Source organism: Cebidichthys violaceus, unplaced genomic scaffold (genome assembly GCF_023349555.1).
Source record: "Cebidichthys violaceus isolate CVI_PGR_0920_01 unplaced genomic scaffold, fCebVio1.0.p SCAF_16, whole genome shotgun sequence".
Classification (NCBI taxonomy): Eukaryota; Metazoa; Chordata; class Actinopteri; order Perciformes; family Stichaeidae; genus Cebidichthys; species Cebidichthys violaceus.
The window spans coordinates 9,927,622-9,954,551 of NW_027176329.1; the positions used below are offsets into that span (position 1 = coordinate 9,927,622).

The 26,930-nt window shown below is 39.2% G+C and overlaps 1 protein-coding gene across 6 annotated transcripts; it reads left to right on the forward strand.

Moving 5' to 3' along the window:
• Positions 1 to 26,930, forward strand: LOC137872733 (myocyte-specific enhancer factor 2D-like). Of its 6 annotated transcripts, XM_068711129.1 has the most exons (13): positions 1 to 187; positions 5,524 to 5,898; positions 7,413 to 7,616; positions 10,849 to 10,986; positions 12,826 to 13,042; positions 13,719 to 13,775; positions 14,991 to 15,172; positions 16,243 to 16,272; positions 18,711 to 18,840; positions 19,007 to 19,202; positions 20,765 to 20,833; positions 21,820 to 21,870; positions 22,461 to 26,930. In XM_068711129.1, the coding sequence occupies exons 2-13, from the start codon at positions 5,845 to 5,847 to the stop codon at positions 22,927 to 22,929; spliced, it is 1,797 nt and encodes a 598-aa protein (XP_068567230.1). In that variant the 5' UTR covers positions 1 to 187; positions 5,524 to 5,844; the 3' UTR covers positions 22,930 to 26,930. The 6 variants fall into 6 exon arrangements, with proteins under 6 accessions (XP_068567230.1, XP_068567232.1, XP_068567231.1 ...); XM_068711131.1 differs by lacking the exon at positions 21,820 to 21,870; XM_068711130.1 differs by lacking the exon at positions 16,243 to 16,272.

Sequence of the window (26,930 nt, forward strand, 5' to 3'; positions counted from 1 at the left end):
GTGCGCTGTATCGCCTGGGTGGACAGTATAGTTACTTCAACATTAAATGGAATAAAATGCCGCGGATTCATGTAAATAGAGACGTCGCTTCAACGTAATTAATTAATGATTCTTAATTAAGACATTACGACATCTGGAGCGCGTGGCGACAGGCCTATTTTTGGCTTTTTATCAGCAATATTTCAGGGTAAGTGGAGTGATACATTTCCTTCCTGCGTCTTTTCTCCTCGCACTGAACCAGACCCGCTAGCTTTATTATTCTAATATTGCAAAGTAAATACGTGTCACTGTATTGATATGTATTCCACAGAAGTATAATCTTAATTTGAATACGAAGTGTTTGTGATGTGATTTAAAGTAGTGCGTGCTACAGCTCGCATATCCGAGTTACATGGAGAGTGTCAGGAAGGTAATGGCTGTCGGTCGACTCGTAACTTGAAAATTGTGAAATGGCCTGTTTAGAGTAGCTCGTCCCTTTTGTTCCGTAAATCAACCCCGGTTGTGGTGTCTTAAATCAGGGTATTTGGTGAAAATCAGGACGCATGATTAGCTGACGGTATTAGCTTCCGACCTGTCAAATCCGAGCCTGTAGGGTAACGCTACCTGTCTGCAGTCAGAGGGCCTACCAGTCTTCAGACTCCATCTGTCATGATGTTTGTAGGACACAGCCTTCAGTCCCGCTCCCACTTTGTTAGAAATCACTTTAACCTCGTGTGGACTCTGCATACCAGATATAACATGGTCAGTAGTTTAACGACATTAAGGAGAAAACAGACATATAAGAGACCTATTGTTCAAAGCTGCTCCTCTAGCTGCGTTTTTCCAGCTTCACTCTTAAAGAGCCTCAAGAAACAATGACATTTTTTAACGTGTGTGCAGTGACTTGATGAGATTTAGTACAAAAGTCACCATATTGATAATGCCAGATGTCAAGACAGCGATGCTGTTGGCATGCAAAGGCCATTTGCATGACTGTATTTACTGTAAGTCTGACTGTGTTCTTTAACATGTACCGTAAGAGCAACTTTAGTCAAATTAGGGCACCGTTATTATGGTTTAGCATGGGGCTGTATGCATTCAGTGCACTGGAAATCAGCAGCCATGATTTTCTGTGCCATCCTGGGGTAGATACCAGAGCTGTTAGGCAAGAAGTAGGCCAGTTTGACAGAGTGACACCACTGTGTGCCATCCCTGCAGATGGGCTCATGTCAACATATGAAGGTAGTACAGTCTTACTGATTGAGAGCATAGATGGCTCATTTCACCAATCGGTTCTCTACCAGCAGCATGTTTATTGTAATGTGTAATACGTTTTATTGGATTTGCTGCTGAATCCTTATGTTTAGAAGTCAAAGCCAAGTTCTCTGTGTCCCAAAGATTCCTATTTCTCTACTTGCCTCACTGCAGGATTCAAAGTTTTTTTGCCTTTTGGCTTCCTGAAAACCTTTCTGCAGTATCAACAACAGAAGTATTTTATTAAAATGCTTGAAATAACAGTACTGTTGAAATGTGCAGTTCCTATGGGTAGGACTTTGAGCTAATAAAGCTGGGAGTGGTTGCCAAGATGAACAGAATTAAATCAAAGTCAGCAGCAGCAATTCCTTAAGATTGAATTCAGGTCTTGAACTGTTGCCTTCATCTGTCTCTCAGGTCAATGAAGCCTAACAAATCAAACAATTATTGATATTTCTTAATTAAGCAAAGATGTATGTTATAGCAATACGCACATTTCATTAAAAACAAAAAATGTATTTACTCTCTTTAAAGAGAGTCAGGGAGGAGAGACCTGAATAGATGATATTCTTTAAATGATTGAAATAGATCCAAGGTTAAACGGAAAAGAAAACACACAAAACACTAAATGTACAGTAAACACACTGGTAACATCTTTCTTTCCAAGTTCAGTCCTCCATGTTGGTTGAAATACTTCAGCCGTGTCGAGAAAGTTGTAACTTCTCTAAGATTTTCTTTCCTTGTATCGCCTTCTGATTTTATCAAGTGGAAAAGGTACAGTAAGACCTCAGTGCTTTCATTGATTTGTCTGCTAGTGTTCATTTTATAGTGAGACATGAGGGGAAAATATTAAGACTCAAATGAGACGTGAAAAATAATTTAATTGGATAGGTATTATACTTTGAGATTAGATCGTAATTTGCAGTGAAATGCGCAGCTCTTAGCACCTGAAACCAGTTCTGCCAACATGCGTACAAAGTCTCAAGACTATGTGAGCGCAAGTAAGCCCTGTCCATCTTTGGGGAATGTCACTGAGCCATTAAGACTGTTCCAAACCCCTGTCTGAGAGCTGTGGATAGGCAAACCCCACTGCAAGTCACGTTTGAGGCTCCGACCATTTATCTCAGGGCTTTGGCACATTTCATTGGCTAGTGCATAATCCGCTAAAGGTCACAGCCACTAATTACACTCCTCCAAAACTGACAGATGCCTATCCTGAGCTTGATTGCATTCTCCTTCATCAGAAGAATATTCGAGAGTTGCATAACCATAACGTGCGTGGCTCCATTATTTTTTTTATTTAATTTTTTTTACCAGAGCAACCAAATGCTTGCCCTCTTAAGATAATGAGGCAAACCTGGTCCAGCCAAAAGTCAATCATTTTCCACTATTAAACTATTCTATCTAGTGCCTTTACTTGTTAACAGTCTTTTCTGCTTCTTTGGCTTCTCGTATGTCACAGAGCGAGCTTGGTTTGACTGGATGCAGGGCTCAGTTTTAACCAAGCGGCGACCTCATTATGCTGGCGTCCAATCAGTCCTCCGGCCAGCTCCTAATTGAGCCATCAGCGCCTTAAGGGGGAAGAAGAGGGATGAACGTGTCAATTACAGTAATGAGGGGGCAGCCATGCAGAGGGCAGTCAGGCAGAGGGAGGCTGGACGGAAGCCTTGCAGTGTAGCCCCATTCTGGTCAATTCACGGCTAATCAAAGCTTGTCGCTTGGTAAAGTTAGTAGAGCTGTTGTTAGTCATTTTCCCCTCACGCAGTGGGATATTTCCACATTTTGTGGTAATTGTTTAGAGTTGGTGCCTTACAGTTGTGGCTAATGAATGATTTATAATGATGTCCAGAACTGCTGTGAATACACATATCTAATGTATGGAAAGCTACACGTAGGTGCAGCACAGACCACATCATACAGGTTAATGTCTTTGGAGGAATAATGGACATCATCAAGCGGGGATTTAAACACGTGTATTACATGGCACTGATAAATGACACTGAGCATTTTAGAGTTGGACTTGATATGCTGGCTTTTAGTCCAACTTTTGATTAATTCTCAAGCTGGATGCTCTGAAGTGTTGAAATTAGGTTTTCGGAGGCCCCATGTGCACTCCACTGGCGTTTTCAATTTTTCCATCTGGCCTAACAACAATCCCACAGGACGTGCACAGACGTGGAAGGTCAAGACTGGAGGGAAAATGTAAAACTGTTGCCACAAGGCTGAGCCTGTGCGTAAGAAGGAGAAGCTCATGTTTTTAGGAAATGTAAAAGTTTTCTTTCCACTACAGCAGTGGGATTGCCCAATCAAACCAGTTCCTATTTCTCTCCTGTGATTAAGGATGTTAAACACATATACAAAAAACTGAAAGAAATCAATAACAATAAAGTCAAGCATGAAGACAAGTGATCCTTTCATAAAAACAATGGAGTAACCTTAACAATCCTAGTGGAAGCAAATGTTGGTTCGATCCCAGTGCAGTCCTTGGGCAAAATTTTCAAACACATATGTGTGAGAGAATAATTAGTTTAGATCCTGATGAGCAAGTGGCCCCTTGCATGGCAGCCTCGGCCATCAGTGTGTGAATGTGTGATTTGGATAAATGTAGTGTGAAGCATTTTGAGAGGTTGAAGACTATAAAGGCGATTTTTTAAAATATATATATATATATATATATATATATATATATAAATAAATAAATAAATGCAAGTCCATTTACCACTTACCATAGTGGTAGAGTTTGTTTTTATTGAAGAAAAGCCGCTGAAAAAGCCTCCCTGATTTGCTGAAAAACACGTTGTCCTGTAAATTCTTCACACTAAAAGTCCCCTGTTATTTTTTTTATTTTAAACTTTTATTTCTAAGCAAAATCAGGAAACATTGGGTTTAAATTTAAACAACTGTTCGCAGCACATGAAAAGCAAGCAGACTGAAACGGTGTCTGTCACTCTGGGTTTATCGATCTCCACCTCATTTCAGTACTCAAACAACAGCTAAGCAATAGCATCATTTATTTCAGCCAATAGTGTTGTTGTTTTTACTAGTTTTCTATATTAAGCTTAAACGGAGCAGATCAGTGACTGAGTGAGTAAGTAAATAATAATTCAACTATCAGTCAACAACATGACCAATCATATTTGACTATATGTAACCACGGCCTAACTGCTATTTTCATCATCAGTGAATCTGACAATTATGTTCTTTTGTCAATTACATCCGTCTTCAAATCAGAAAAGGAGGAAATCCTCTGTAACCTGAAACCAGGTCAGGTTTGGGATTTCTAACTAAAAAAAGACTGAAATGATTAATCATTTATCAAAATAGTGGCCAATTAATTATCTGTCGATCGACCAATGAATTGCTGATTTAATCAACCATTCCATTCAGCTCCAGGGAGCACTTGATTTAATGCACCAGAGCAGCCACCTTAAATGTAAAGCATCAGCATCACACCGAACTACGTTTAATTAACTGTAGAAGCTAGAGGTGTTATTGTTATATGATTAACTGTGCAGTGCTACTGTACACCTAAATCACAGTTGTAGACATATTTAAAGGAGCTGTATATATTACTCTTAGGTTATTTGGATTCATTATGAAGATTAAGTGACTAATTAGTCATTCTAGATACAATCAAATGCGTAGTCGGTGTATAATGATGTTAATGTCATGTTGACACACGACTAAGCAAAGGGAAACTGTTGTGACTGCATATTTATTTAAATCTTTATCCTTGCCACCATTGATACATTAAATGATCTGTTAGGTAGTATGGAGGGAGTGATTTTGGACACAGCTAAAGAGTAGCAAAAAACTTGTCACATTTACGAAGCTGTTAGTATTTTGTGATTTTAAAGCTAATTTTTAGGACTCTCATGGATTTGGTCTGTCTAGATGCGTTTATCCACAACTTGCCATGAAGGCAGAAGGAGAACGTCTCAAAGCATGAGATCAAATCAAAAATCGACTTAAGTGCCGTTCCACTTGATGTGATTGTTGCTTCTTGATAGTGAAGGTTGGAATTGTCCAACGTGTTGGCTAGAAAGATACCTTCATGTTTGTCTGTGACCCCTCTGCCTTAATAATCAGGCAGTATTGTTGTCTCCGTTGTTCTCGTGTATTTAGGGAGATTACATTGTCATTTTGTTTCTCACATGACAAGAATAGGATGACTTATTGATTTGTGAATACATGATCACCATCAGCAGACAACAATTTATTTCCCCTCACGTCTTGTTTTGATGTTTGTGTGATATTTGAGTGACCTTTCTGTCCCTCTGTGTCACGCAGGAGAGGAGCGACGTCCTGCAGCTGCAAGGAAGTTTGTCACTTTTTGCTCCTTGTTGAACAAACACTGAACTGAAGACCTCCACTCGTCAACGTCGCACATCTCCGCTCTCCACTCTCGCCGCCCGTCAAAAGGAGTCGACAGCGTTGCCTGAACACACCTGGGCAGAGACATGTGTGTGTGCGTGTGTCCTCGGATGCATGACTGTGTCTGAGAGTGTTTGGGCCGAAGTAAGAGGTTGCAGGCTGCACTTCCTCTCTCACCCTCTGAGAGGCGCTTCTCCACTTCACTGACTACATTTGTTTCCACAACTGCAAAGCATTATGGGTAGGAAAAAGATTCAGATCCAACGGATCACCGATGAAAGGAACAAGCAGGTGAGCAGTTTTTATCTGTTTTTCTTCTTCTTCTTCTTTATGGATGAGGGCTGCGAACAGCAAATGTTTTGATAATTGATTGTTATGAGTATTCTTAATACAGTTTATACTTTTGTATGGGTATTTTAGGGCTTTGATCCTCCATACTCGTTTGGTCCCTGCTATATGTCTGTAGTATAGAATATTAAATGTCTGATCAGATTTTAAATGCAGCAGTAATCCCTATAGCATTTTTGTTTAGTAAAATACCAGTTAAAATGTTGTTAATACTTAATAATACTTGATTTTATTGCTTGAATCATAGTATGGACTCTTGAATTACAAAATTGAGGGATCAGTTAAAAATTCTGTTATTTTAGAGACTTTGTACATTACATTTCATCAAGACATTATCACAATTTACTTTTGAGTGCCTCTAAAACCTTTGAATCCTCAGGCAGTAGTGTGTGACATGTTATTTAAATTCAAGACCATTTTTGAGCAGTTATCATTAAGATATATTTTTAAAAAAAATGCGTTCTTCATAATCATGAAAAGTCTCAGAGATTAAAAAAACAAGTTATGTTTGCAGTTTACTGATGTCAAACTGTGTGCTTATGGTACTGAGGTTTTTGTTATCCTTCACTACCAGTACAAGGCGCCAGGTAGAGCTTTATATTTTAGGGGAACTCGGCTGTCTAAAAGTCATTCACAGATTTGTTTATTTTTTCATTCTGTAGCTGCTCTATTGTTGTTTTGGCTTCATCCTTGCGTCATTGTCGCAGTCAATTATACACATTGTTACAGTGAAAGGTCTCAAAAACTCTACAGCCAGCTGTCCTCAAGAATTTGCCTCTTTCAGCTCCTGTTTTTTTCTGCCACCCTTCTTCAGGTTTCCTCCCTGACCAACGTCTTTCTTGTTTTCTCAGTTGATGAGTAGTTGTACAAAAATGTTAATTTGGTATTTTTAGGGTTCTTTCCCAGCGTAATCATTTCTTTTGTGAACCACTTTCTCACAGCTCTGAATTAAACTCTGTAGACAGAAACTGTATGCAGAGTGAATACTCAACATTTTTCACTATGAATTGCATTGATGCATATGACTGGATGTAAATATCAAAACCTATGATGGAGTATGGCTAAAAAGTAATTAGAGACAGGTCCACAAAAAAAGGATGCTTCATTATTGATGCTGAAAACTGACTCCAACGCGTTTCAGTGATTGTTCTGACAGACAGAGCACCAAAGTACTATTTGTTAGATATGTTCCTGATGTGTCTGCCAGTAATGTGACTGCATATATTTTCTTCATTACTGAACACCTGAAAGTTTATTCTCAAGTCATCGGTTTTGATTTGCATGTCTAAATCTCTTTGTGTGGATCAAGACCTAAAAATAATAATAATATATCTGAATTTCTGACCTGTGAGATTTCTGAGCTTTTAATAAATGGTGTGTGTGTACTCACATATATTTTGTTTTTCTCCACCTTCTGCCCTGTTTCCCCATCCCCAACTTCTGCGTCTTTCTCTCAGGTGACATTCACAAAGCGAAAGTTTGGCTTGATGAAGAAAGCCTACGAGCTGAGTGTATTGTGTGACTGCGAGATTGCTCTGATCATCTTCAACCATGCAAACAAGCTGTTCCAGTATGCCAGTACTGACATGGACAAGGTCTTGCTCAAATACACAGAGTACAACGAGCCTCATGAGAGCCGGACCAATGCAGATATTATTGAGGTATGTCCATCATATCATCAGAGTTTGTGAACAAGTGAGCCAGCTAAGATTAAAAGTTACCGTTGCTTAAGTTTTAGGTAATCTTGTAACATTTATTATTACTGGGAGACTTTACCCTTAAACAGAGATAAGATGCCAATAAGTATTTGTCAACGTTAACAGCTTTCTCTTAAGATTGTGAGCCAGAAAATCAAGTAGAACTCAGAGAACTTAACTGGTTGATTAATAAAGCTCCTTAGTGCCCCAACTTGTAGCCTTTAAACTGGAACAAACAAACAGCATGCGCTTGATAACACTTACAGGTGTTTTCCACGTAATCTGGTACAATTGTGACCCTCTTTTGTACAAGTGATTGATTCAGATATTTCAAGACCAAGAGATATGAGGATGCAAGTAGTCACCATTTAGCTGTGTTTTGTCTCAGCCCTCAAATGGTGTGGTGATGTGTCAGATACATATATAATTGATAGGGGTGTAACGATACACATATTCGTATTGAACCGTTCGACACAGGGCTCACGGTTCGGTTCGCATAACGAACCGAACAATGCGTTTGAATAATATTAAATTGCTTTTGAAAAATAAAATATAGCTGAAATTGGTGGAGCCACTGCGCTCAAACATGGCAACCCACCCGACGTAACATGATGTCCTTCCCTGATTCGCCACGGTCCTATCACGTGACCGTTCCCGGATGTTCGTAAACGACAACAGCATTGATTACCGATCGACTACCAGGTTAATTCAATATGAACAACTGATTACAGGTGTTGCTGACCGGGTTGTCTTTACTAGCAGCTGTTGTTCAGTTAAAGTCTGCATGTCTGCGGAGGAAGCAGCTGTTAATGGCGCGATCAGTGAGCGCCGTGTCAGACCTATGGAGCGGCCGTCTGAAGTCACGGTTAGCGGCTTTAGGGAGGACGGACACAAAACGGAGGACTTTCCTTTTCTTATTAATGTTTATTTTGTTCTGTACAACTATGTACAACAAGTTAACACACATAAACTATAAAGGAACAAAACATGGATTGCTCTCCAGTAGGACAGAGACTTCAGCCACCAGCAGAGCTACGAGTGAGAACAGAAACAACGACACCGAGGAAACGAGTGTTGACCACATTTATGGATCATAATCTATTAAACCTTTGTGTGTAAGTGTTAATATTAAAAGTAAATATGAGGTGAGAGAGAGACCTGCAGCGCTGTAACTAAGTCTGAAAATAAAACTTTCAAGGAAATAAAGTATAGTGTCTGTTTGAGTTTATAGAGGAAGATTTTAGAGTAGATCTTAAGTATCAAACACGACCATTCATTATTAAAGACTACTTGAGAGTCTCACCAGCGAGGATTTGGCATTTCTGCTTTTTTGCTGAACTGTGGCACCACCGTATCGTATTGAACCGAACCGAGAATTTTGTGAACCGTTACACCCCTAATAATTAACATTTAGATAAATATACAGTTGTGGTCAAAAGTTTACATACACTTGTAAAGAACATAATGTCATGGCTCTCTTGAGTTTCCCCGTTATTTCTACAACTCTGATTTTTCTCTGATAGGGTGATTGCAACAGATACTTCTTTGTCACAAAAAACATTCATGAAGTTTGGTTCTTTCATGACTTTATTATGGGTTAACAGAAAAAGTGATCAAATCTGCTGGGTCAAAAATATACATACAGCAGTGCTAATATTTGGTTACATGTCCCTTGGCCATTTTCACTTCAATTAGGCGCTTTTGGTAGCCATCCACAAGCTTCTGGCAAGCTTCTCGTTGAATCTTTGACCACTCCTCTTGACAGAATTGGTGAAGTTCAGTTAAATTTGATGGCTTTCTGACATGGACTTGTTTCTTCAGCATTGTCCACATGTTCTCAATGGGATTTAAGTCAGGACTTTGGGAAGGCCATTCTAAAACCCTAATTCTAGCCTGATTTAGCCATTCCATTACCACTTTTGATGTGTGTTTGGGGTCATTGTCCTGTTGGAACACCCAACTGCGCCCAAGACCCAACCTTCGGGCTGATGATTTTAGGTTATCTTGAAGAATTTGAAGGTAATCCTCCTTCTTCATTATCCCATTTACTCTCTGTAAAGCACCAGTTCCATTGGCAGCAAAACAGCCCCACAGCATAATACTACCACCACCGTGCTTGATGGTAGGCATGGTGTTCTTTGGGTGAAAGGCCTCACCTTTTCTCCTCCAAACATATTGCTGGGCATTGTGGCCAAACAGCTCGATTTTTGTTTCGTCTGACCACAGAACTTTCCTCCAGAAGGTCTTATCTTTGTCCATGTGATCAGCAGCAAACTTCAGTCGAGCCTTAAGGTGCCGCTTTTGGAGCAAGGGCTTCCTTCTTGCACGGCAGCCTCTCAGTCCATGGAGATGCAAAACACGCTTGACTGTGAACACTGACACCTGTGTTCCAGCAGCTTCTAATTCTTGGCAGATCTGCTTTTTGGTGGTTCTCGGTTGACTCTTCACCCTCCTGACCAATTTTCTCTCAGCAGCAGGTGATAGCTTGCGTTTTCTTCCTGATCGTGGCAGTGACAAAACAGTGCCATGCATTTTATACTTACAAACAATTGTTTGCACTGTTGCTCTTGGGACCCGCAGCTGCTTTGAAATGGCTCCAAGTGACTTTCCTGACTTGTTCAAGTCAATGATTTGCTTTTTCAGATCCATGCTGAGCTCCTTTGACTTTCCCATTGTAGCGTTTGTGGGCGTTTGTATCCAATGAGCCCTATTTAAATGGCCTCAGAGAAGTCACCAGCTGTAGTCACTCATAATCACTCACAAGAAGTTAAGAGGCCATGCTATGAAGCTCATTTCATTGACACAACTTTCTAAGTCACCAAAATTGCTAATTCATGTTGCTGTATGTATATTTTTGACCCAGCAGATTTTGTCACTTTTTCTGTTAACCCATAATAAAGTCATGAAAGAACCAAACTTCATGAATGTTTTTTGTGACAAAGAAGTGTCTGTTCCAATCACTCTATCAGAGAAAAATCAGAGTTGTAGAAATAACGGGGAAACTCAAGAGAGCCATGACATTATGTTCTTTACAAGTGTATGTAAACTTTTGACCACAACTGTAAGTGTCAGATCTGATGCGGTATTGGAGATACCAGATTGGTTTTGGGGACAAAGAAACTTAATTGAGTCAACCCTAGTTCCGAGCAGCCAAACTGACCGATGTAATCCGACTCACTTCTTTTTACTTTCATAGACTTTGAGAAAGAAAGGTTTCAACGGTTGTGATAGTCCAGAGCCGGATGGTGAAGACTCCATTGACCAAAGTCCCCTAAATGATGACAAGTACCGTAAGACCACAGAGGATCTGGATGTTCTCTTCAAGCGCTATGGAGTAAGTAATCAAGTATATTGTAATTACTGTTGTTCTGCTTCTTTCTTCACTGTAACCTTGTTGGTCAGACATTTGTTGTTATTCATTGTTTGGCTTGAGTGCCTACAGGAAACAACTACTGGGGTGAAGTTCCTCTAACTGGTTGTTTCACTTTTTTTCCCCCACTGGGTCGTACATGAACAGCTTTTTGGCCACTATCATACCTGACCAAAGTTCTTGAAGTAAATATTCAGCAGTTAATTAGAATTTTATTTTAAAAGAATTCCAAACCCACCAACATCAAAGGGTTTTGTTTCAGCCTCAACCGCAGCGGTTTGCTCTTTTAATCCGCATAGTTTGTAAGACTTTCTGGTAGCAATGTTAATAATTGTCTCTCTGTTAAAGCGTTTACCGACAGTAAGAATTCTGATCAATTAACGTTATGAGTTAAACTTTAAAAAAAAAAATTTTAAAAGCTGAGAAAAACTTTTCAAAAACGGCTTTTCAATACAATAAGAATACCGTGAGCCCGGGCCAAAGTTGTCTAACATCGGGGCTAACCGCCTTCACTTTAATCAGCAGGTGAAAAGCAAGACACTGGAGCTTGGCTTGGGTCTTGAGGAGTTGTAGCATTTATTCACCGACAAATACGCTGTACACATACTGCACTGTTAGGTCCACAGCTATAACATTAGTGTTCCATACTCGTCGTCGGACTTGCAATACACTGACGGAAACCTTGACTATGCCAGGGAGACACACAGCTGAAAGCCTTGCAGCTACATTAATTGATGTGGTGTAGACTTACTGTGAAAGTGTCTGCATGAGTCCAAGACAATGCACGTGACATTGTGGCTTCTAACTCTCCCGGACAGGTGAACTAGGGATTTCGTTGCCTGTTTAGCTGGCGATAAATTATAGATTTAGTTTTTTTGTGCATCGGTTATTTTTGCAGCTGGGCGGCTTGTTAGGCACTTCAACCACAGCACCTCCATGCAAGGCACTAATCTTGTCGGTTAATGTTAATGATCAGTTAATGATGATACTTACCTGTATTTCTCACTTAAGCCAAACTGCCCCAGTGGCATTAAATCTTTGCTGCACTTTATGTCAAGAACCAACTTCAACTTAAAGGCAGAATGAGTGGGATTTATCCGTTGTGGTTTGTAAACACAACATTCAAATTTGGCCACTCCTTCCTGGCTCAACGAAATAGCCTGTGAGTTGAGCAATCTTACAACTAGCTAGCTAACGGGCATAGTGTTTGTGTCCAGACCGGAGAAATTATATGAGCTTCCGATTCAGACGACACAGATTAGGCTACCAGGATAGAACAGAGCTCAGGGGAGAGGAGGCTGAGGAGTGACAGCTGGAAGCAGAGGCAGAGTGAGGGGCACAGAAACACAGCAAAATGAAAAGAGTAAATAGGCAGAGGAAAGGGTCTGGGCTGATGTCATAAATTATGATTGAGAGGGATTATTTTTGTTTGAGTCTATAGATTGTTTTTAAGTCAACTCCTTTTCAATGTGCTTTTAATATAGAAAACATGAATATCCTTAAATATGACTTTTATTTTTACGTATTTTACATGAAATAAGGTGTCACTTGTGTCCTTCATGTCTATAAATCATGAATTTACAATTGGAGAAATAAAGTAATGGGGATTTGGTGATCAAACACCTTTAGGCTTAACTGTCCAGTGAAATGCATTCTGAAATGTGCATTGCTTACCTTTTTTAATTAGCGCCCAACGAATGATCGTCCTGGATGATACTAGCTTCTTAAATCTATTTTATCTTACCAGAGAGGTAAGTAGTTGACGTACATTGAAGACTAAGACTCTCTCTTCCCTCTTTGCAGCAGTCGACGGCTCCTTCCCAGACCTTCTCGATGCCGGTCACAGTCCAGGCGTCTAATCAAAGCACATTGCAGTTCAGTAACCCTGGCAACGCACTGGTAACTACCTCCTATGTAACATCATCATCGCTCACGGATACCCACCTCCTGTCGCCACAGCAACCGGCTCTTCAGAGAAACACGGTGTCTCCTGGGTTGCCACAGCGACCAGCCAGTGCAGGTGAGCGAGTAATACTAGACTTAATAAATAAATAAATAAATGAATAACAGCAGAAACAGACCGTAAACGATCGATTAGCCTCTTCCTTTAGTAAGAGACGACATGAAGAAATAAGGAATACTTCTTAAGTAGTATTTATATTTTTCTACTCCTTCACTATCTGCTCGTTCTCATGTTTACTTCCTCAAGGATAACATCTATTGTTATCAGTTTTACTCTTTCATAGACTAGAAACGATTGTTGTCTGTACTTCCTTATCATTATATGTAAAGATCTGATTAGTGGATTAGGGAGGTGTGCGCATTACTCTGCACGGGACTAATCTGCATTGTGTGACATTTGCTGCTCTCCTCCAACTGGAATTTTTTTTATAACCTTTCAATTATTAGTTAATATCTGTAAGCAAATATTAAGCATTGAAGATCTAAAGTTAATACGTGTGCGTCCCAATCACCTAATACGTTTACACTTGCGTCATATTCAGATAAGATCCAGATGAGACTCAAGACACTTTAATTAACATTTAGTCCCATACATCACCAATCTGATTGTAATCTGTCTTGCAATACTTTGTTATCAAATGATAAAAGTTTGTTCAGTGAGTTTCTATATATCAGAAAATTTGAAATTGTTGTCTTGGTTTTCGGTTCACATCGTTTTTATCCTTTTTCAATAGGTGCTCTTCTTGGAGGCGAGCTGAATAATTCAAATGGAGGATGCCCAAGTCCAGTCCGTGAGTAATCTGCTACTATATTTGTTCAGATTTTGAGTTTTATTGTTAAGTTATTGCTTCTTTTCTTTATCGCCAAGAGTTCCTCTGGTATTTGGTCTGTATTTGAGTATTTATCCTAAATCTCACAATAAACGCAGTGATGGCGTTGTTTTTTAAAGGCTAAATGCCAACAAATATGGATTGAAGTTATCAACAACTTTATCTTCACTTCTCTCCTCTGCTCCGCTCCATGTGTGTGCCCGGGCTAAGCTCAGGCATACTCTGTAAAACACGACACCGCTGTAGAATGAATATAAGGGAAACACGGAAACCCTGAATCAAACGCACTCCTCGACGCTGCCCACTATATGAGCCGCTATCTCTGCGGTCCATCTGAGTTGTATATTCTCAGCTGTGGGTCTCATAGTCAACAGACTGAATAAAAACCAATAGACAAGCTGTCTGTTGTATTGGTTATTTTGTAATGGGTCATAGACATTTGTCCATTTTAAATATTACATTTTGATCTAGTCTGAGTTGGTTAATGATCTGTTAACAAGGGTTTACTTTCAAATCAGAATTATCATCCTTACCCAACAATGTCGAAGGCCTCGTCTTCACTCATCAGGGCATAATGGAAAGAGATTTTGCAGTATTTTTTCCCATTTACTTTGTTTTGCGATTTGGTCATGAAATAGAAGAACATCAACAAAAACTTATAGGCAAAATTTCTGTTCACAAAATGAACACTTCCCAAGGTTCCTCCTTTCCTCTCCTCCTCTGCACCATCTGTGATTGTGCCTTGGAGGGATCAGTGGAGGCCACCAGTAACAAAAGACACGCATGGGATTCCCAGCAGCTCACTTTTTTTTTACATTTTAGCACCTTATAGCCCAGTAAAATGGTTAAGTATGCTTACATTTTTCTGATATTTAATTGAAAATAATAGAAAATGTTGGCTCTCAAATAATATTTTTTATTCTAGAAGACATTTTGTAAGATATTAGTAGAAGGAATACATTTGTTGTGACATAATGTCCAATAATCACCAGCACAGAAAGATTCTGAAATCATCTTTTTAGCTGTTATCAGATTAGATTTTTTTTTCTCCAGATGAAGTGATGTGATTGTAGAGGATTATTTTAACACAAGTTTGAGTGTGCACAGTTTCTGTACCCCGCTGTCTGAATTCACCTGTTTGATTTTCCTATTGATTGCTTCCCTTTCTCCCTGCAGCTAATGGATACACTAGTGCCAGGGCCTCCCCAGGCCTCCTCACCGTTTCCAATGGCAACAGTCTGGGGAAAGTAGCACCGGCCAAGTCTCCACCCCCCCCTCCCAGCCCCCAGATGGTCAACAGCCGCAAGCCAGACCTCAGAGTCATCACCTCACAGGGCGGAAAGAGCCTCATGCAGATGGTGAGCCTAACCAAGCAGAACTTGTGCTTCCTGGGTCCTTTTAGTTAACATGTTGAACCTTACACAATGATCATACCTTTTGTTAACACACTTAGTCACTTGTGATGACAAAAAGTGAGGATCTTACAAACAATAAGAAAACCAAGACACCTGGAACCTGGAGAATTTGTTAAGGAACACGAGAATATAGAAATTGGTTTCATTTTATCTCAGAAAATGTGCTTTTATTGGCCAATGAATGAGATGAAAAACTATTCAAAACATATTGGGAATTGACAAATTTATATGAACTTATAATGGTTATATAGAAGGTAAATGGGCTGGTAGAGGCTAATTTTTGTGTTAGTGAAGACCAGAGAGCAGAGATTTGTGCTCTTCACTCTACGTTCAGCATCTCATTAATTACTCTGGCAAAGTTAGTAAAGTCTCAGATGGGATCAACTCCCACTGACATACTGATGAGATTTCTCATAACCTTTCTAACTAAATATGCACCCATGTCAACATATAGCTTTTTTTAAAAAAAAACAACAACTAGTCCTTTGTTATAGTTGTCTGGAGCTTTTGATTATGTCACACAATCTTCCTAAACTATTGCCGAGTGAGTGAGTGAGTGAGTGAGTGAGTGAGTGAGTGAGTGAGTGAGTGAGTGAGTGTGAATAGGCATCTGTTTGCCAAAACGGTCACCTTATCAACACTTTAAAAAGAAAATATGTCAGTGTTGTGTGCCCAAAAAAAAATAACAAATTGCAGGCCTAAGGAGTTGTTCATGTTGGCTTAAATGTTGAATTTGATCATTTAGATCTGAGAAGCTGCAGAACTGCTACTAAATGGACCTTCTGGTCAGATTGTTTTGTCAACTATTTCATTTGAGCTGTCCCAGAGTGATGGCACCTTCTGTGATTTCAGATCCCATGCATTTAGTGTAACAATTGGCATAAGTTGATTTATTTCATAGGTAACCTAAAAGTAGTATGCCAAACTACAGTATTTATACATGTATTTATTTTTTTTGGATTTACCCTTATTTACTTTTAGTTACTAATATGATCTGTTAACACCCTTTGCAGACAGAGGATGAGCTGGAATTGGTAAACGAGGTGATTTTTCCCCACGTCAGTCACTCGCATGAGTCGATTGCTATCGACTGTCTGCACTTTATTAGCATGGTTACAATACTGTACAAGAGTTTCTCATTGTTTTGGTCTTGCTCCACTGACATTTCTTGGGATGGTATTCAGCTTGTGGCTCCCACCTGACTGCATGTGATTCAGGGCTCGTGGTTGTGTTGTTAGGATCATGATGTGATCGCGATGATAATTTAGAAAAATAGACCCTCGGTAATCAGTGCTTTAGCAGAATTCTCTTTGACTGATCCAGTCAGACTTGAATCAGGCCCATTAACTCCATCATGTGATACCACATAAAGCATGGGTGTTTCTCCACTTGGCGACGCGGATGCGGAGCATGTTCCCCATTCACTGACACTCATTTTCACCTTCCACGAAAATTGTCAGTTAGAGATGTTAACTAACTGGCATTACATTAAAGGCATTGGACTCAAATGTTTCCCCCAGTCACATATTTTATATGAAGCTCCAAAGCACCTTCAACAAAAACGTAATTAATTACTAGTGAAAATTGTTAGTTGTACCCCTACAGATGATACTTGTCCTGAAATATCATCGAGAGCAATAGATTATTATATACACCAGATATCATTTTTAAAAAGTACATTAGAAAGGCTACAACTTACTGATTGAGAAAAGGTGTTATACTTTATGACCACATTGTACTTTAAAGCTGAATTTACTCAGAGCTGGCTGCTGCTTTCTGGTGCTGATTGTCAGTAGCTCTTTTTACAATATTCCATTCAAAGCTGATGGGCAAGAATCTCATTTTTCAGAGCATAGTGCTTCATTTTCATCACTCTCACTCTGCCCCCCCCACTTCCTTACTGCTTCACAAAGGCAGTTAATTGAATCCCCCCCTCTCTCTGTGTAAATTCAGGATGATCTGCATTCACAAGGTCTTACAATTCAAAAGAGTACTTTCAGATAGGAATTATTGCATCTTTGGCTTTTTGTTTGCTGGACCTCCTATTTTTCACTCTTACACAGCACCTCCGTTTTGGGTTTATCTGATAGAATTCAGCTTAACCAGAGTATCTTCAGCAGAGGTACATGATGATAAAACCTTATGGGAGCAGCTTCACAGATTTAGCATGTCTGTTGCACCTGTGTTGGCGAAACACTGGATATTTTGTCATCTAAATGACTGCCTTAATGAACAAACACTGTAGTAGTAGGTTTGTGCCCTGTTCTCTAAAAATGAATGAATGATTGAAACATAAAACAGATGGTTAACCAGAGTGCATCCCAGCAACATGCTGGAAGGCCTGCAGTGACATCCACTGGAGAAACGTGAGATGAGCTGCACACTCAATTAAAAGTCAAACTATGTAACTATGTCACAATAATTGAAGATATTTTCCAGGATTACTTTACATACTCTAGAATTTACTATAATACTTTTAAAATTAAATCTGAAATGTATATCAATCTAGAAAAATAGTATATAAAATACAGATTGTACTGTCTGTACATTAGAGATGATAGTATTAGAGCTGAAATGATTAATCAATTAATCAACTCATTCTTCAGAAAATAAATCTGAAAAAAGAATAGTAGGGAAACAAAAACACAGCTTCCAGCTTCTTAGATTTGAATATTTGTTGGTTTTGTTGTTCTCCTGTGATAGTAAACTAAATATATCTATATGTTTCAGACTGTTGGTCAGACAAAACAAGGAGCTTGAATAAGTCAACTTTAGGTTTCAGGACCTCAGGTGTTTTACTATTAACTGACGTTTCATAGAGGAAGCAATTGATTAAGTAATCAATGGGGAAAAAAGGGCAGATTAATTGGTAATTATTGTTTTTGTTTCTGGCAGCCCTAGATCTAAAGTCGTATACATGTTGAGAAACAACATTTCTTGTGACATTTTTCTGGACATGCAGAATATTTAGAAATGATAGATTTTGTCAAAATAAATACAAAGTGAATGTGACAATTTCACAAATGACACATTAAGGTAAATTGTACTTTGATGACCTAATTTTAGGTCTTTTATTGATTTGAAAAGGGCATTGACTATGAACTCCAATACCTCTGGTTAGTGTGTCTCTCTCTCCTCCTGTCATCTCTCTCTATCGCTATCTAATTAAGACATAATCCTTAAAAAAATCCCAGTAAGCATATCTGATGGTTGAATAAATTGCCTTTAATGTAATATGTCTGTCTATGGCACACTCGAAACAAGGAACTCATTTTTGACGCATGACATCACAAACTTCCTGATAGTAAATCCACTTGACTTTGAGATTTACTTGACTCAATCCATCATTTTGAATTCAGCCATATGCACATTGTCATTCCCAGCATGTCAGAACGGACGTTGTCTTAAGTCTTATTAGCTCGACCTCATATGTGAAAATAGTTTCTGCTGTGACTAACATGTCTGTGTCCTCCTCTGGCAGAACGCCCAGCGGCTGGCAGCAGGAGCCCAGGTGGCCCAAAGCCTCACCACGCCGGTTGTCTCTGTGGCCACGCCGAGCCTCCTGGCACAAGGGCTGCCCTTCTCCGCCATGACCACAGCGTACAACACAGGTGAACTGAACACACAGGAGCAAAATTATCGTTGTTTTGTTTTTTTTACCACATAGAAAATCAAAACAAGTTTAAAAACTGAAAGAATAAAAAAGTGTGTCCCAGAGAAAAAAAATGTGAGCTTTATGTTGGGCTTTTTTTTTTTTTAACCTTTGTTCTCTCTCAGAGTACCAGCTGACCAGTGCAGACATCACTGCTTTACACGCTCTGGCATCACCTGGCGGCTTGTTGCCAACCACATGGCAACAGCAGGCTGTTTCCCAGCAACAACAACAGCAACAACAGCAGCAGCAACAGCAACAACAACAACAACAACAACAACAGCAACAACAACTTAATCTTGCATCACTCAGCAACTTGGTGTAAGTCTTTTCTTTATTTTCCTCATCGGCGCTGCGTCTATCTTTTAAATCTGGTTTCCTGAAAGCTCTTCCGTCACATCAGTGTCAGGGATGATGATGATGATGACGACGATGATGATGATGATGATGATGATAATGGAAGGCTGCTGTAATGGCAACCCCCTGAACACTGAAATACTCTACTACTGACCTTACCAGTCAGCTTGCATGATATCCATACCATGAACTTTATATGCAAGCAATTCATATTCCTTGTTAGTGAATTGGTCTCACCAGCATCTCACCATCTCAGCCTCTTCATAACATCAATCTGAATATCTGATTGGTATTCAGTTTTTCTGGAGTTGTTGCACTTCAGTAGTGTGAAACAAGTTCACCTTCTCAAAGGTCCTTTATTAATTACATACATTTGTAACTGCAGACTTTTTTAATTATTAGAATTTCAACGTCTTTTGGCAGTTGTGGGCAGTAAATTGTTACATTTACTTGAATAATTTCAACAAAAAAAGAGGGAAAAAGTACTGCTAAGAGTAGTTGTTTTGCAGAATACTTTTTACTCTTACTTGAGAATATTTTAGATAAAATATATGTACTTCTACTCACATGCACAACAGCGATTTTCAGACAGCGAGTGGTAGATAAGTGCCTAGCAGCCAATGATAGCACCGCAGATGGAACGGAGGAATGTTACTATAAAGTACCGTTTGTTGTTTCCTCAAACCACCACTGATTATTGGCTAATAACCCTTAATGATTTTCAGTCTGTCATTCCAAAAGTGGTACTTATTAATGGCTTTTATCCGATCTAGAAAGCATTAGTAAATGAGGTATCAACCATTAATTAAGCCATTCTTTTCTGTTTTATTTACATATAAACTAGAGCTGGCCAATATAGTCTCAAATCAATGTTTAAATGCACACATTTTTTTTACTTTCATCCATTTTTATAATTAAAGCTCCTTGACTGATAAAACGTTGCCTGCTAAAGTATATTTACATTTACTTTACAATTAAAAGAGACATTTTGGACGAAAGGACAGCAACATATACATATCTGGTGCATAGGCTTTATTTACAGTATATACAATGGACTTCAGGGTTTAGACAGCAATACATAGTTTAGTGTTTTATCTCCTCATTCTTATTTAGAAGTGAAATTAATATCAGGTTAGATTTAAAGGTATGTTAATAAAGATGTAAAGTTTAAGAGCTTCTGGATTTTCTGTGAAAGTTAAATATGTGATTCCACCTTGGTTTTATTTCTTTTGAAATTACAGACTGTGAAACATTACGTTCAGTCACATCCAAAGTAATGTGTGGAGACAAAACATTAACCATAGTTAGTGTCCTGATATGTATGTGAATTGGCAGATACTTTTTCTCCTTAAATATAAGGTTTCAAAGAAGACGACTGAGAAGCCTCTGCGTTAGATTGGAGAACTATTGAGGTGCAGCTGCAGTGAGAGGAGAGCTGCTTGAGTTGAATGCTGCAGGGTTCGTGTTGTGTCTTTGGTGGCGTGAACACCAGATCCTTGAAGTGTGTTCTCTCCTCTTGTCCACAGCATGTGGGGCATGGACAAACAGAGCAGCGAGCTGTCTAGCCAGGTGTCCAGTCTGGCTGCCAACCTGAGGTGAACAGCCACTACTAGTGTGTGCGTGTGTGAAATGTCATGATCTTGTTGTAGTCCACTTTGCATATGGATTGCTTTTGTCTAAAACAAAACAACATACAGTAAACGTTTCCTTCAAAGCTCTGGCCTTAAACATAAACTTTTAAACCTTAAAAATACAAAAGATGTTATTCATTTAGTTGATAAATATTGGGAGAATAAACATTATTAGTAAGAAATTTCAGGAAGGAACCAGCGCACAGACTATACTATTGCTGAGTTATGATGTTAAATAGATCAAGCCAACGCCACTTTACTTGAGTAAACAGCCTAAAAATGCAATACTCCGTCTTTGTAAATGCAGCTGCTGTATTTTACCAAATTACTTTTTACAAATAAGCACTTTATTTTAAGTGTGTAATGTTAATGATGATGGTTTAGATGCAAGTAATCCAAGAAGTTGTAAGGTTAGTACATTTCAGTTAGTAATTCATCATGACATGAAACCTTGAATATATGATACTAACAGTGGTATTTGCTGATCTGAGCATAATCATTTGTAATTCAATCAGTATACCTTTACTTTCTACAAATAATCCTTAATTGAACCAAGAAACGTACATTACTAAAGCAAAAAAATTAAATTTCCTGTTTTTGCATTTATTCTTACGGACCACCGTACAAACTCTGTAGTAGTAAACTTCAAAATGCGTAACAGTCCCGATTAACACATTTATTCTTTATTCTTCTTAAATGCTTCATTTACTGTGTTTGTAGATCAGAAAACAAGATTGTCATGCCTGGATTTTTTTGTGTGTGGGAACAAAAATTCAGCAGATTCGGGTCTTTGTTTTTCTGATTCTAAGACATGATGAACATTATTGCTGTTGTTGAAGAAACTTTGCTTGCAATAATGTTTCACACTTTTCTCCACATGCCTTTGAATCCACCTCTAATCCACCACTTACCTTTGGTTTGGGCTCCAACATTTTGTTTTTCCCCCACAGTGTTGGCTCTCCGTCCAACCTGCTCTTGGGTAGAGATGAGTGGTTGGGCCGGTACTGTATCACACTTCCTTTTTCCTGTGTGTCTGTGTGCTTTTGGCTGACTTCCCCTAAGCATGTCTGGTGCTGTCTGCAGTCAAACAGGAAATAAGACGTAGTTCCGGTTTCCACCATGTTCTCTAACCCGAGATTATTTTCTGTTTATCATCTGTAGTCTCTTCACATCATAGCTGACTCACTGCGAACCACCTTGTCACACAAATCATTTTCATGCTTCCTGGGCTGATGTGTTGATCCTTTGGGAGCAGTGGGAGGGTTACTTCTGCTTTGAAGGCTCAATGTATTGGATTATTGAATAATCGAATGTGGCTTTGCCCTGTTGGTGCTGTGCCTTGTAATGTGGGTTTTTGTCTTGCTGCAAGTGAACTTCCAGTTTGTCATATGCCTTTTGTCAAGAAGCTAATCATATGTATGTTTTGTTTTCTCGCCTTTCCTCTTTGTTCCGTCCCTTATCTTCCATTCTCTCTCTCTCTCTCTCTCTCTCTCTCTCTCTCTCTCTCTCTCTCTCTCTCTCTCTCTCTCTCTCTCTCTCTCTCTCTCTCTCTCTCTCTCTGTGTCTCTGTCCTCTGTGACCCTGTTCTCAGGCCTGTGACCCATATACCTCAAGGCGCCATGCTGACCGTCAACACAAACTCCAGTGTGAGCATCAAGTCGGAGCCCATCTCGCCCGGCAGGGATCGCAGCACCCCATGCCCTCCACCATCTTCTACCACGCCATCCTCGACCTCAGGGGGAGCCATCTTGACTGCGCCGCCACAGTACCCTGGCTCCCTGCTGTGCCTGGAGCCCCCGACTGGCCGCTCGCCCGCAGACAGCGTCAGCAGCAATGCCAGCTCCTTTGAAGGCAGCGATCGTGATGACTCCGGTGCAGTTGGTGGCGGGGGTGGAGGCGGTGGCGATGGTGGCGGCAGCGCAGCTGGTGCTGCAGGAAGAGTCGGTCCCGGCAGCCGCCCTGACTTCAGCCCCTCGGCTGAGCTCCTCAGGACGTCGAACGAACCAGAGCAGGAGGGAGGAAACCTCAAGCGCATGAGATTGGATACCTGGGTCACATAGAGCTGCGTGCCACACCTTTTTGCACCCACAGTGAGGTTTTGGTGACACTTAAACACCCACAACACACACACTCATCCTTTAACCCCCACTGCCCCGACCCCACTCACATGTGACACTATCATCACACATCTGCCTCTGTCCCACATTATAAAACTCAGCTGCGTCACCCAGACTTATGAGGCTTTGCCAAATATACATTAAAGAAAAAAAATAGACATAAATATCCTTTGGGGTTCACGCTCTGAGTGAGGAGAGGATGACCTAGTGCTCAGCTGGATATTTTGTCCTGTGTAGATCTTTCAATTGAAGGACAGTAGATTTTTAAAGCCTTCATGGTTGAATGAACTCCCGTAAAGTAATTTCTTTTCGTAGAAATTAGGTGTTGAACCTTTTTTTTTTTTTTTTTTTTTTTTTCAATCTGACAAAACCATTGAATACATTTATCTTTCACATGGTTTCACCTTCATGTATTTACTTCGAGCTCTGCTGCATCGTTCACAATGTGATTAGTGGCTTATTCACATCATGGGACTTGTATGACTCACCACTTCCTGCTCTTTGAAATCCAACACAGCTTGGATTGTGTGCTCCCCATTCTTCCATAAGTCACTTCCAAACTGCACTTTTGGATAGAACTTAATCTAGACAAGTTTGAGGACTGAGCATCTATCTGGCACTGAGCAAACCGACTCAAATAGGGTCTTCTATGTTAAGATACTTAACCATCAATGGTTCTTTCCGCTGCCACATTTCCCAACCTCATACACCCAGGCAGGCCTGCGCCCTCAGGTGGAGCTGAGCAGCTTGCTAGAGTGCCAATATCAACCTCTACGACAACAAATAAAATGCCAAATGTCTCTCCCACACAGTACAAGGACAATGACAAATTATCACCTGCACTGTCACAGAAAGGAGAACTAAAACTTTTGATGCGTTTCAAGCTTTGAATTCGCCGTCACTCTCCTCAGATGGGGTCCTCCTCCCGTCCACTCACCTCATCTCCTCTGGAACTTGGATGGAAATTGTTGCACCAGAAATCCAGCCAGCCCCTCGGCTTATTACCAGGACTAGATGCCATCCAGTTAAATGCATAGTATTTTTTTCTAGCCTCTTGGGTGGATTTTTTTGCGGTAGGGAAAGTATTTGGTTCTTTCAGTCCAATTGTTATTTATCTGTTGGTATTTGAAAAAAAAAAAAAAAAAAAAAAAAAATCTGTTTTGAAGGTCTGTTGGTTGTCCAGAAGTAGGAATTCTGACTTTGTATAAAAATCCCTCCTATACAAAAGCTTTGATGTCCTCTTAAGCTCTCTCTAGCTCTCCTTAGCTCTTTGCCGTGTTTCAAAAAGTAAAAGGAAAAAGACATTTTCTATATTTCTACCGCTTCAGTTGGCGACAAAGTAAAATAGCTTTTCAGCTTCAACGACGTGTATGTACATATGACTATATTTGCATAGACTTTGCTAGGTATCCCTAAAAACAAGCAATGTGTTGATTCTCAGTGGATCTGTTTGCATATATGAGTGTGAATTTGATATGTTTCGAAGCTACGGTGCAGGAGTTTCGCCACACTAGGTAGTGCTGGTGGATCGGACTTGTTTCAGTAAACCTATTTTATGCTAGTGTTGATGGTGTGTGCACTTTTTGTCTCACTCACAGAGGCCTGCTTGGTTGTGGTGTCATCATATTCTCCTACCACACATTTTTTTAAAAACCCAAATCAAACCCACAATAGAATTGTCCATTACCACCTAATTATGACATGATTAGGACACTGCCATTCACTTAGTGTTTTTAAGAAATAAAATGCACATCTTTGACGCATATTTTGATTCACAGAATCTTTTCCACATTAAGCTTACACAGATTATGCCTTTTTTCACTTAGAAATTAAGTGCTGTGTTTGTTGTTTAATGGTATGTTTTCTAGTACGAATTTGTTTAGTCTGAACCATTTCAAGTTTGTGTATAAGTGTACAAAGGCTGATTATAGCCTAAAAATAGAGAGATTCTCCTGGTTGCTTGACCTTTTTTCCCTTGAGACAATGCTCAAAGTGCAGACTGGCGTGTCAGCTGTTGTTTGTTGACTGTTAATTATCTAAAACAATCTTACACTTTTATATCGGTGTAGGGGAAGTGGACACGGCGTCTTTCATGAATTGATGCAGTTTGGTGTGATTAGTAGCTGAGTGTGACACTAGTGTTTGACACTGACTTTGGGTTTGTGGCAAGTATCCGGAAAAAACATCACCTTGCTGTGCGGCATTTTCACGCCAGTGTTGTTGATGTTTTCCATGATCAGGTAATTTTTCCATCCTTCATTTGACAGTGTGTTGGGTAGCTCTTTACTCTGCTAATTGCAGGTTATTTTTTAATTTTCTTCATATTATCATCAATTTAACAACCAACACTTTCGAAAAAACTCATGTTGGTGAAACTTTGCCTCTTAAACCGTTAAAGGAGTTTTTCTACATTTTGGGAAACTTGTTTCGTCGCTTTCTTACAGATAGTTAGATGAGAAGATTGATACTCACTCAATAATATTTGTGCAGGAAATATGAAGCTTGAGCTGGTTAGTTACACGAGCTAACAGCTAGCCTGGCTGTGAAGGTAACAAAACTCGCCTTCCAGCACCTGTAATGCTGCCTTTATTTCATTCCACTTAAACAGTGATTATGAACAATTTTCATCCAAATTTCACCAAAGATTAACAAGTTGGAAAAAAATATGTGAATTTACATTTCCAAGCACTGGAGCGCTGTTTCCCCCCTTTCCAGTGCTTATGCTAAGCTAATCGGCTCTGACTCCCCATTTAACAGATGGATATAAGTGGTATTAAACTTCTCATCGAAGTACATTTCCCAAAATGTGGAACAATTTCTTTGAACTGATGAGTGGTACAACCCTTCAGGCAGAGATCAGTCTTTTCCATTTTTATATCAACTCGATTTCAGTGGAAACTTTTTGTGTTTGTGGGCGCTGATGGTTGACTGAAATGTGACACCACACAGGTTTGTTCATGTACAAAAAGGTTCTCTATCCAATCTAGCTGTTTAGTCACAAGACAATCTATATGAGAAATGAAAACCTGCACCCTTGTTACTTGCGTAAAATGTTTTTTAGACTCTCACTATTTTTGGATTAATTTGTGCTGGTGACATTTCCATTGTCTATTATTATATTATTATGGAGCTATTATTTTATTGCTATTTTGTGTAGGATAGTTTTTATTTTCTCTTATCATAAACATAGTACTGGTTTCCTTTTTTTTTAAACAACTTGCTGAAAATTGCACGATCAGTTATTGTGGTATTAGCAAATGCAATGAAGGAAATACCAGTTAAATGCTGCAGTTTTAATTAAGATAAAGAATATATTTATAAAAATGGGAAACAACTGAAATTAGTAGTTCATGAAATTTGGAGGGAAAAAAAAGTAAATGCATGGGATACAGGTAACAAAACTTATGTTACGCACAGTAATGATACAGGACATGCATCACAAATGAGTTATAAAACAACTCAGAATAATGTAGCATATGAAATACTAAAGATGAAATTTATAGCTAATATATTGTGTTGAGCTAGTCTGCTTTTGGTTTTTGTTGTAAAGAAAATAATTTTTGTTTTTTGAGAATGATTTACAATTTGTGTATATTTTCATATACAAAGTATGCACTGATATGTTATTGAAATTCTATACCGCTTTTACAAAAAAAAAGTGTTTGTTGTACCAAAGTATCCAAGTCCCTTGAAACCTTACCCTTTTTGCGTATGTTTTACCGTATTTTATATATTAAATAGACAAACTGAGTGAAATGAATTGGAGTTTGTGGTTTTATTTTAATGTTTATTCTATATCAAACCCGAAAGTGCCTCTACGATATTTCATAAAGACTAAAGTCCTCAATCAGGAACGTTTGGTGTAAATATATTGTCCAGAAATCTTTCTAATTTGAACAAATATGTAGTTTCAGAGGCGCATTAAATTTTCTTTTTCCTTTTCA

What these genes read in the sequence shown, in the direction of transcription:
- LOC137872733 (XM_068711129.1), top strand. Translation starts at nt 5,845, where the DNA reads ATGGGTAGGAAAAAGATTCAGATCCAACGGATCACCGATGAAAGGAAC. An exon ending in TTCTCTTCAAGCGCTATGGA is followed by an intron (nt 10,987 to 12,825) that starts GTAAGTAATCAA and finishes CCCTCTTTGCAG; the next exon opens with CAGTCGACGGCTCCTTCCCA. An exon ending in AGGATGCCCAAGTCCAGTCC is followed by an intron (nt 13,776 to 14,990) that starts GTGAGTAATCTG and finishes TTCTCCCTGCAG; the next exon opens with CTAATGGATACACTAGTGCC.